The sequence below is a fragment of the Python bivittatus genome, unplaced genomic scaffold (genome assembly GCF_059951505.1).
Source record: "Python bivittatus isolate LINGU-HERP-01145 unplaced genomic scaffold, Pbiv_v1 ctg000360_np1212, whole genome shotgun sequence".
In the NCBI taxonomy this organism is placed as follows: Eukaryota; Metazoa; Chordata; class Lepidosauria; order Squamata; family Pythonidae; genus Python; species Python bivittatus.
The window spans coordinates 988,069-1,000,009 of NW_028277069.1; the positions used below are offsets into that span (position 1 = coordinate 988,069).

The following is an 11,941-nucleotide window of genomic DNA, read 5'->3' on the forward strand; positions in this document are numbered from 1 at the left end:
ATGTTATTCTTGTTTCAGATGATACCTGTTTTGATAATTGATGTACCATTTAAACAATGGCAGAAGGATATATCTAAATTTGTTTGGCAAGGGAAAAAAAACACGAGTTAAATGTAAGGTACTATAAGATACAAAGGAAAGAGGAGGATTGGGCATACCAGATTTGAAACTACATTTTTCTGCTTGCTGCTTAATTTGGATGAAAGAATTGGTGTTGTTAAGAAATGGAAGGTTATTGGATATAGAAGGTCATGATTTGCGATTTGAATGAAATGGATGTTTGTGGTATGATAAAGCTAAGGTGAATGTAGATTTTAAAAATTGTTATATCACACGGGCTATTCATAGATTATGGAATAAATATAAATTTAGATTTTGCCCCCAAACCCCTTTGTGGCTTTCAGTACAAGAAGCATTCTATAGAGGAGAAATGATAAATAAACAGAAATATTTAATTTTCTCAAAAAGATTGCAAAATAACATCAAGTGAAGATTGGACAACAGAAGTATATTCTTGTTAATGGTTTTCTTATGTACAATTATCAAAAAGGTTTAAAGTGGATAAAAGATTTTATTGTTTTGAACAAATAAGTCTGAGTTTGAAACAGAATTGTGTACCATGTGTACAATTGTGTAACATATGACCATGTTATTGCTAAAATGTATAAACTTCTGCTGAAATATGAGACAGAAGAACAAGTGAAAGAAGGCATGATAAAATGGGCTATAAATGTTGCCTATAATATACAAATGGATCAATGGGAAAATATGTGGTTTGAAGGACTGAAATTTACATTATGTTCTAGCCTTAAAGAGAATTTTTATAAAATGATGAATCATTGGTATTTGTCACCAGATAAATTGTCTAGAATGTATAAAGGTACTTCGAATCTTTGGTGGAAATGGGAACAACATAAAGGGACATTTTACCATGTTGGAGATGTAAACAAGCCAAAAAATTTTGGATATCGATATATACCCTAATTCAGAAGATTTTAAAGGTTAAAGTACAACTGAAACCAGATACTTTTCTTTTGGGCCAAATGGACAGGCAGTTAGAAAAAAGTCATGAAACTGTGTTTTTGTATATGGCAACTTCAGCGAGACTATTATATGCCCAAAAGTGGAAAGGTTCAACATTACCCACAATGGAGGAATGATGGAACTTGCAGAGATGGCTCAATTAACTTCCTTGATTAGAGAAAAAGGCAATATTTACATTTAGGGCTAACTGGAAATCCCTTATAGACTTTTTGAATGAAATGGAAAAAATGCACTTATGATTTGTATTTTGGATGATGAGAAAAAAAATTGGATAATAGAAAAAAGTCAGCCTTTTTTGTAATCATAGAGTAAGAGTTAATTTTGTACTTGTAACTGCTGCAAACAAAATTGGAAGCTTCTTCTTTTTGTTCTTTCTTCTTACGCTTTTCCTTACTTATTTTCTTTGTTTGCTCTTTTTACTCTTAATTAGTCTGTGTTAGTTTTTCTGCTCTCTTTACTAAAATTGATTGATTGATTGATTGATTGATTGAGTCAAGACCTAGAATATCTCAACAGCTAGAATTCAGACTAGCCAGTGATAGATCCATTGCTGGAAATCTCAGGGTAGGATTCCTGCAATGCTCTTTCTCTGGAACTGTCTTTCTGAGTGCAGTCCTCAAACTGGATGCTAGATGATGATCAACATATGCCCAGAAGCAGCACTTTGGGAATCCACACCTTTTTAGGATTTTGGATTTTAATTCAATGAACCCAATTCTATCTATCGTAAAGGAAGGCAGAACTATCGTTAGCAAAGGAATGCAAGAGCCGTTAATAGATAAGAGACAAGCAAGAAAAGCTCATCCTGAAATAGAAGGAGATGTAAGAAAGGCTCCTAACAACTATACTTGATACTCTATGGCAGCAGTTGCCAGAGTGTGATCTGGGGACCCCTGAGTGTCCCTGAGACCCTTTCAGGGGGGCCCTGAAATCAAATAAATAAATATTTACAATTTCTCTGTTTTAATTTCTACTACAAGAAATATTAATAGATACAACCCACATAAACCAAAGCTCTTTGGGGTCCTCAATATTTTTTAAGAATGTCAAGGGAACAAAATGTTTGAGAACCACTGCTCTATGCTATAAGAGAGGACAAAGGAAATTCTGGCAGGATTTCAAGAGTCTATCCTTAAACCCTACAACAATAACGTTCTAATAGCCCTTGTAGTGTTTCTTTCCTGACTTAGCCTACCCTGAAGGGCTGACATCAATCTGTCTCTCTATTTGAATGACTGCTTTCTCTCATCTATCTATCTATCTATCTATCTATCTATCTATCTATCTATCTATCTATCTTCTATCCATTGACATATTTAGAGACTCTTTTAACGACTTGATACCTATTATTCCCATGAAGCATGGAAACTAATAGTTAAGTGAACCAACTTTCACTCTGGATAAAAAAACTAGAATGATCTTTAATCTTCTGGGAATTGGGCAAATCACTATAATCTGTAGACCTACTCAGACCTCTGAAGGCTTTACAGAAAGATGTGAAAAATACAAAGCAAGCCTGAAATAAGTTAAAATCTAAACCCAGTTCTGTGCAGAGCTGGGATAGTAAGAAGAGATAAACAATGCTATCCAGCTTCATTTCTTCTGTTCTCTTTTCCTGTTGTTGTTAATCAGAAAAAAAATCAGATTCCAGTTTCTTAGCCAGTATTGAAACAGGCATTTGTTTCCCAGTTGAAGTTCAGGTTTAGATAGATGCTTTTCTCTCAAGAGGTGCATTTGAAATAGTCCATGCTTGAAATCCAGTGGACCATCTGAACTATCACACTTTGTGCTGCAGATATGTTCTTCCTTCTGATGTTTCCGGTGATCAAAGGGAATCCACTGAATTGCTTGGAGGCGAATCCTTTTCCTGTTGAGCATGAATGGTACCAGCCAGGTGATCTCTCAATTGGAGGCATGGTTTCTCAGATTGTATATGTTTTCAATGAACATTGGTTTGATGAATATCCATCACATAGGGTATTTGAGATGATCAAGTAAGCATATCTCCATCCTCATCTAATGGGACTTTGCCCCTTCTTGGTTTTTGCAGATCACATCTCTTCTTTGTGTGAGTAACAAAATGTTCAAAGAAGAGGAGGACCTTATCCACCCTATTTCCTCAGTTTCTGCATTTGTCCTAATGCTATCCCAAGTGAAAATGCTGTTCTCCCCATATAAATAATCATTCTACTTTTAAAAGGTCTCATGAAACTCTGAGGAACAATTTTTTAAAAAAACTGTTTTAGCATTGCTAATAAACAGCTAGATTATGAAGACATTGTTGAAGATTTCATTTCAGATGCACAGATCACAAAGGCAGTAGGCTATAGAAAGTACATTTAGAATTCCTGTGTGTTCTGTATTGATCTTTTGTATCCTCTGATTTTTTATTCATTTACATGAAATCTTAGGTTCTTCCTTTCTGTCTATGTTCAAAAAGTCTCTTCTTGGTGTACCTCCTAGTAGGATGCAAGTTTCTAGATGCTAGGTTTTTCATCCTATCTTATAGATTTATGTAAATAATACTTCTTTTCTGCTAAAGTTACAATCCTGCATTCATTGTCTTTGCAGAATTTGGGCCCCACTCCCAATGAAAACAAGAAATAACTGGTGGGGGGGGGACCAAGAATTATATATCTGTCTCTGCTACATAAAATAAAATATGAAACTGCTTTAGAATTCCTAAAGACTAGCTGGATCATGAAGAAACCACAGATAGGGATCTATCTATCTATCTATCTATCTATCTATCTATCTATCTATCTGAAATGAGAATGTTCAACCATGATGTTCTTCTAGTTCATACGTTAAGAATAATACTATGAAAATCCATTTAACCAATCCAAATGTTATGGAAGATTGAGAAATATCTATAGAAAACAGTACAAAACTGCAATTGTAAATCAACTTCCACTGAGAGACTAAAAAACAAGGATATCTAATCTGTTCATTCAGAACTGAATAGGTCAGCACTGAACAAAGATGAAATAAAAATTAAATTCAAGGAAAAATTTAGGTTCCGGTCAATAGAAACTGGGCAATATATTTTCCATTCATCTTTGCCTTAAAACCTAACAATCTCTAAAACTGTATGATTTTATGAGTAAATTGTCAGATATAATGGAAGAAATAATAGAATGGCTACTTCCAAAGACATACTTGCAATTTAGTGTTATGTTATGCTATGTAATTCTGAAATATCAGCATGACAAAAGAATTTAACCTTCTAGTTCAAGTTCCAATCACAGGCAAAAGGTATCATTTTTTATATGACACCAATTTATTCACTGTAGACTTGCTTTCTCAAAGGCTTTCTTTCTTTGCAGTATGATCACAAAATTCTACCAACATGTCCTTTCCTTAGAATTTGCTCTAAAGGAGATCAATGGGAATCCACAACTCTTGTCCAATGTCACACTTGGTCTCCATGTATCAGACAGCTACCATGATCCAAGAATGACCTATCGAACCACCCTGGACCTGCTTTTCGAATCAAATAGATTTCTCCCCAACTACGAATGTGGTACCCCTAAAAACCTCATAGCTATCCTTGGAGGACTTGGTTCTGATACATCTTCCCATATTGCAGGCATTATAGATTTCTACAAGATTCCTCAGGTTGGTCTGTGGATGGGGAAAATTAACCAAGACTTCTTTTTACCCTTAAAGCCCAAAGAATATACGGTACATGGGGTTCTGTATTTTATCCCCCATACTATTGCCAAAAAAAGACCCAGTTTGCTGTTGTAGTTAAGACATCAGGTTGGAAACTGTGGGACTGTGAGTTCTAGTCCTACTTTAGGCATGAAGCTAGCTGGGTGACTTTGGGCCAGTGACTCTCTCCCAACCGTAGGAAGAAGAAGGCAATGGCAAACAGCTTCTGAAATCTTGCCAAGAAAAATTTAGGGACTTGTTCTGGAAGTCTCTGGGAGTCAACACTGACTCGAAGGTGCACTCACAAAAATACATTATCTCCAAAACAAGAAGCTAAGAAAATTATAGCTAAGACTTAGGGAGTACCTGACAATCACTCAGCCAGCATAAGTGTTGATGGATTTGAATCTTGCTTTCCCTGTTTCTTCTCAAACATCTTCCTAATAGATTCTCTGTATGAATGAGTACTCCAGGAAATGCATTAACTTCTGATAAACAGAGGACCTGGTAGTACTGGAGCAATTTTCTTTATTTCAACTGTACCCTAAAGAGCTACAGAGAAAAGGACACTTAGCGTAACTTATCATTTTAACAAATTTTCACTTTCTTTCAGCTTACATATGGTTCATATCCGCCAAATGAGTTTTATACCAGTCAGTTATCATCCCTTTACTTTATGGCCCCAAGAGAGGCTCCTCTATACATTGGGATTATCCGATTGCTGCAACAGTTTGGATGGAAGTGGGTTGGGCTTCTTGCTTCTGAGAGTGAGAGCGGAGAACAATTTTTGCAGAAACTGCAGCTTTTGCTTTCACAGAATGGAATCTGTTCAGCTTTCCTACAACAAGTCCCTGGAATACCTTCTTTTGATGACTTTGAAAAATTTAGTGGCATATTGTTTACTCTTTATAGATGTTACACAGACAGCAAGACAAACACATTTATCATCTATGGAGAATCTCTGTTGCTTGTGTGGCTCACAGCTGTCATATTTATGCTGGGTCCTACATTGAAGGAAAATGCATCATTTAGAAAGGTTTGGATCATGACTAGCCAATTTGATTTTATTCTAACAGGATTTCAAAAGTCTTGGAATCTCCAGTTGTTCAATGGTGCCATTTCCTTTCAAAGTCAATCAAATGAGGTTCTGGGATTCAAGGAGTTTCTTCAGTCCATAAAACCTTATTTGAGGCACAGAGATGGATTCATAAAGGAGTTTTGGGAGCAAGCATTTGACTGTTTCTTTCCTCATTCAGGATTGCCAACAATGGACATTGGAAAATGCACTGGGGAGGAGAACCTGGACAGTCTTCCTAGTCCTCTCTTTGAAATAGAAATGACTGGTCATAGTTATAGTATCTATAATGGTGTCTACGCTGTGGCTCATTCTTTGCAAGCCTTACTATCAAAGGGACCAAATCAGGACAGAAGGATCGTGGGGAAAATGTTCCAACGCATAAATCTCCAGCCTTGGCAGGTACATCTCTACACTTTCCTTTTCCATAAAGAATTTAGTACAACTTGATTCGAATGGCAAAATAGGCTAAGATTTAAGCACTACATATATATGTTTCAAGCAGCTAGGGTGGAAACAAATTCTTATCCAATTTGCATATCCAGCCAGATGAATTCAGAGCAACCTCTATTCACTGGTTATCTCCTAGTATTAACATTTCAGCTTCTTCTCTGTCTCCCCCCTCCTTCCCCCCCACAACAGCTCCACCCATTTCTTCAAGGCATTTCTTTTAATAACTCAGCTGGAGAGAAAGTCTTCTTTAATGACAAAAGGGAAGTTACAGGAGGATTTGATGTTATCAACCTGATCACTTTTCCTAACAGCTCCTTTCAGACAGTTAAAGTTGGGAGGTTAGATCCTAATGTTGCAAAAGGCGAAGAATTGGTCATTGATGAAAATAGTGTTGTCTGGCACCCAGGTTTCAACCAGGTATGGTCAACAAAATATCATGCATTTTGGGATAGATCATCTCAGTGGTGACTTTTCAGTGGGCATTCTATAACACTGTATTACTGTTTTGAAAAGAATATGATATATAACTGTACTTGAATATATGTCTTACTTATATTTCCTTTAAAAACAGTTATTCATTCAATTTCCCCCCAAACATTTCTACTTGCCATGTCACTTTTTATGGCATAAATAGTTAAAGATCTTTTAATGGTTAACCTTGTCCTCATGTCCATAAAGACAACAAACTTAGGATCTCCTTCTGAGTTCTCTTTCATGTTGTCGGCAGGTTCTTCCCATTTCTCTGTGTAATGAGCCCTGTTACCCTGGATCTTGGAAGAGAAGGATGGAAGGGAAACAATTCTGCTGCTATGACTGTGTGCCTTGTCCAGAAGAAAAGATTTCAGATAAGATGGGTCAGTTCTGAAGTCCTCCATTTGATCATGATTTGGAAAAGAAATGTTTCCCTCAGAACTAAGGAACTGCTATGATGGGAATTAACTTGAGTATTGGTAAAGGCATGTTTCCTCAGATGAAGTTGAGGGAACCATGTGAATCCTACTGACAAATGATCTAAAAGATAGATAGATAGATAGATAGATAGATAGATAGATAGATAGATAGATAGATAGATAGATAGATATCATGTCAACTTGCAAAATTCTGGCATTCTCACAGGGAATTCTTTATGAAGTTGACATTTGTGCCCAACATTTCCAAAGAACCCTTCTGGAAGCCTTGTTTATAATTCAGAGATGGACATACTCAGTGGGCTTGCTAAAAATGATAAATTTTGGTCTGAGATGAGGAAAAGACTAGAAAATGAACAAGAGGAGGACATCTTTTTTGAATAGTTATATCTGAGAGGAGTTCTCCTATGTTCAATGCTTTATGCTTACTCCTCCAGAAGTAGAAAATTCAAAGTGTTTTGATGAAAGGCACCGGTTTGTCCCCTTATAGTCAATACTATCATCTTCTGCTGCTGCCACTAAATCTGATGTATCCATCTGCCAATTCCTATTTTTTTTTTCACTTCTGTGCTTTCAGAGTCTTGACAAATTTTGCAATCTCAAAAGTCTGCATTTCAAAGACCCACTGTCCTCAAAATCTCAAATCCCTTTGCCCCTTTTGTCCCATATGATTATATTGAGTAAATATTATATTTCAGTATGATATTGCAATATGGGGATAGATTTAAGTCAGAATCAGCATCGTGTCTTTCTTGGACAATGACTGAGCTTTCTTTTGAGTTTTAATCTAGAGATGGAAGATTGTTTTGAATGTCCTGAAGATCAGTATCCAAGCAAGGAGCAAGATCATTGCATCACTAAAAGAGCAAGTTTCCTGTCTTATGCGGAACCTTTAGGGATCTCTTTAGCATCAGCTGCTGTTGCTTTTTGCTTGATAACAGCCTGGATACTTGGAACTTTTATTAAGGCCAAGGATACTCCCATAGTTAAAGCCAACAACCGGGACCTCACTTATACTCTCCTTGGGTCTCTTTTGCTCTGCTTCCTCTCTTCCTTTTTATTCCTCAGCCAACCTGGGAAAGTCACCTGCCTTCTACGGCAACCAACTTTTGGCATCATCTTCTCAGTGGCTGTTTCTTGTGTCTTGGCCAAAACCACCGCTGTGGTTGTGGCTTTCATGGCCATCAGGCCCGGATCTAAGATGAGGAAATGGGTAGGAAAAAGATTGGCCCTTTTTATTGTTCTTTCCTGCTCTCTTTTCCAAGCCAACATCTGTACTGTGTGGTTGGCAACTTTTCCTCCCTTCCCTGACTTAGACATGCACTCCCTTATGGAAAACATGATTTTGCAATGCAATGAAGGCTCTGTCCTCATGTTCTATTGTGTCCTGGGCTACCTGGGCTTCTTGGCTATTGCCAGCTTCCTCGTGGCATACCTTGCCCGTAATTTACCTGACAGTTTTAATGAAGCCAAGTTTATTACTTTCAGTATGTTGGCTTTCTGCAGTGTGTGGCTGTCCTTTGTGCCAACCTACCTGAGCACTGTAGGGAAAACCATGGTGGCTGTGGAGATCTTCTCCATCTTGTCCTCCAGTGCTGCCTTACTGGGATGTATCTTCTTCCCCAAATGCTTCATCATTGTGCTGAGGCCAGAACTGAACAACAGGGAGCAATTAATCAAAAGAATTTAAATCATGTCAATATCTTTTTCTGTTCCAATGATATTGTCAAGTTCAAATGAAGAATACATGTATCCAAGTAATACATGTAGGATTATTTCAGTTTAATCAAACTTTAAGTATATGCAGTTAAATATAATTCCTAATGTACAGGATTGTCCATTCTTTGGTTTCCAAGAAGCAGAAGTGATTCTAATGAAATTTATTTACATACCTGGTCTGAAGAGAAACCACTTTATAAATTTAATTGAAATCAATCCACATTTAGTTTCTGTCTTAGCTCCACCCATTATTTGGAATCCAACCTCCAGCATTACACTAAGTGGCTACTGTTATAAGACACAGCACAAAATTAATTGAATCATTTCAATATTCTCCTTCTCCTTCTCCTTTTCCTTCTTCCAATGTTACCATCATGTGTTTATAAGGAAGGTATTAACAGAAAAGAGCTAATTATATGATCAGTGCAGCCTGCAGAACTTGAAGAATAGAAAATTAAAAGGGAGTATGCCAAATAGTCACCTTTGGTCACCTAATGTGAAGAGAGGACTCTTTGGAAAAGACCCTGATGCTAGGAAAGATTGAAGGCAAAAGGAGAAGAGGACGTCAGAGGATGAGATGGTTAGATAGCATCACTGAAGCAATGAGCATGAAACTGAGCAAACTCAGGGAGGCAGTGAAGGACAGGAAGGCCTGGCGCGATGTGGTTCATGAGGTCATGAAGAGTCGGACACGACTTAACGACTGAACAACAACAATGTCTCACCACTGCTACATGAGCTGCATTGGTGGCCAGTAGGCTTCTGGGTGCAATTCAAGGGGCTGGTCATCATCTAGAAAGCTCTTCATGGCCTAGCGCCTGGTTATCTGGGGGACTGCCTGTCTGCAATTGGTTCTGCCTGCCTGATACATTCAGACAGACTGGGTGCACTCCAGGTCCCTTCCATCCAATGTTTCCATCTTGTGGGACCAAGGAAGATGCCTTCCCTGTTGTTGCCCCTGCCTCTGAAACAGCATCACCCCAGAGATAATTTAATTTAATTTAATTTAATTTAATTTAATTTAATTTAATTTAATTAATTTAATTTAATTTAATTTAATTTAATTTAATTTAATTTAATTTAATTTAATTTAATTTAATTTAATTTAATTTAATTTAATTTAAATAGGGGTAGTTAAAGGGGCATTATATATTTTTCTATTGCTGAGGAAGGATGAGAGGTTTAAACCCTTTACCTCTGCCTCAATATGAACCCTACAGTTCAAGAAGTATTCTTGTCACCTTGCCAACAAAGATCCGCATTGTCAAAGCTATGGTTTTTCCAGTAGTAATGTATGGCTGTGAGAGCTGGACCATAAGGAAGGCTGAGCACCAAAGAATTGATGCCTTTGAACGGTGGTGCTGGAGAAGACTCTTAAGAGTCCCCTGGACTGCTAGGAGGTCAAACCAGTCAATCTTAAAGGAAATCAACCCTGACTGCTCATTGGAAGGATTGATAATGAAGCTCAAGCTCAGATACTTTGGTCCCCTAATGTGAAGAGAGGACTCCTTGGAAAAGACCCTGATGCTGGGAAAGATTGAAGGCAAAAGGAGAAGAGGACGGCAGAGAATGAGATGGTTCGATAGCATCACTGAAGCAATGAGCATGAAACTGAGCAAACTCAGGGAGGCAGTGAAGGATAGGAAGGCCTGGCGCGATATGGTTCATGGGGTCACAAAGAGTCAGACACAACTTAATGACTGAACAACAACAACAACAATGCCAAATAGGTGTCTGTACAATGGATTTATTTTGTAGGTGGTGGGTTACAGTCAATGATTTATTTATTTATTTATTTACTTATTTCTCAAATTTATTCATCAAATTTTTATGGCCACCCATCTCATGAAAGAGTGACTCTGTGTGGCAGACAATAAAACTATAAGACAGTAATGTATATTAAAAAAATATTATCCAGAAAAAAAAAATCATGATTAAAAGTTCTGCCAGGCCTGATGTCTTAACCTGTTTTTGAGGGACTTCCAGAAAATCAACAGGAATAGAGCCAGCCTCACTTTGGGGGGCAGGATTTTCAATAAGTCAGGTAGCATGCCAGAAAAGGCCCATTTCCAGGGTCCCACTAAGTGTAGCTCCCAGCAGACAGGACCCATAGCATATCTCTTCTTCCAGATCTGATGGGATAGGCAGATATAATTGGATAGAGGTGATCCCTCAGTTAACCTGGCCCTATGCCATGAAGTGCTTTAAAGATCAAAAACAGTACCTTGAATTGGACCGAGAAGCAAACTAGCAACCAATGCAACTCACAGAACAGAGCTGTAATTTGTGCCATCCTAGAGGCACACATAACTGCCCACACCACTGCATTTTACACCAGCTGAGGTTTTGGATACTGTTCATGGACAGCCCCATGTAGAACACTTTAGTGTCTCCTTGAATTTATAATTAACACTGAAATAGCTCCAACTTCTACATTATTGCAAAAATCTCACCCCTCTTCATACTGCACAATTTCCAAAAATTCTGTATTCTATTCTATTCTGTTCTAACACTAACCAAAGACAAGATATGATGGCAATTGAGGGAACCAGCAACCAGTCCCCATGGACAGTATAGAAATATAGAACTACAGAATTCCATCAAGCCCACTGAATCAAATCATTGAGCTAAAATTATAGAATGAATTGCTTTTTAGATTTCTGAGAGACTTGCCTTGCTACGAATTATTCTCTTCCATAGTTCCTTTCTTCCCAATATCAGTTTGATACTACCTTTGATCTTCTATTCATTCATTCATTCATTCATTCATTCATTCATTCATTCATTCATTCATTCATTCATTGTCATGCTCAGTTACATTGAACCTATGTGCTATAATAGAGACCTCTGTTATCTGTTAAGCTCCTTTCTCTTTTCTTAATTATACAAGACTAATAAATGGGAAGCAGGCCTTCTGCAAAAGAAAAGGAAAATGTTTAGCATCCACTTTATTCCCAGGAATAACATAGTCCTCATAGGCATAGAAAATAAAAATGGTGGGTGACAGCAACCAAATGCTGTGCCTGAAAATGTGCCTTCCTGCCCAGAAAAGAGAGAGAGAGAGAGAAACAGACAGACAGACAGACAG

The 11,941-nt window shown here is 37.5% G+C and overlaps 1 protein-coding gene across 1 annotated transcript; it reads left to right on the forward strand.

Moving 5' to 3' along the window:
- Nucleotides 1–4,371: 4,371 nt before the first annotated feature.
- LOC103049059 (vomeronasal type-2 receptor 26-like) lies at nucleotides 4,372–8,824 on the forward strand. The gene is made up of 4 exons (XM_088143678.1): nucleotides 4,372–4,662; nucleotides 6,416–6,643; nucleotides 6,954–7,080; nucleotides 7,926–8,824. Exons 1-4 carry the CDS (start codon nucleotides 4,372–4,374, stop codon nucleotides 8,822–8,824), a joined length of 1,545 nt encoding a protein of 514 aa, XP_087999804.1.
- Nucleotides 8,825–11,941: the final 3,117 nt, after the last annotated feature.

Coding starts and splice junctions, on each gene's coding strand:
- LOC103049059 (XM_088143678.1), top strand. CDS start 4,372: ATGATCACAAAATTCTACCAACATGTCCTTTCCTTAGAATTTGCTCTA. Junction 6,644..6,953: donor GGCACCCAGGTTTCAACCAG/GTATGGTCAACA, acceptor TGTTGTCGGCAG/GTTCTTCCCATTTCTCTGTG. Junction 7,081..7,925: donor AAAGATTTCAGATAAGATGG/GTCAGTTCTGAA, acceptor GTTTTAATCTAG/AGATGGAAGATTGTTTTGAA.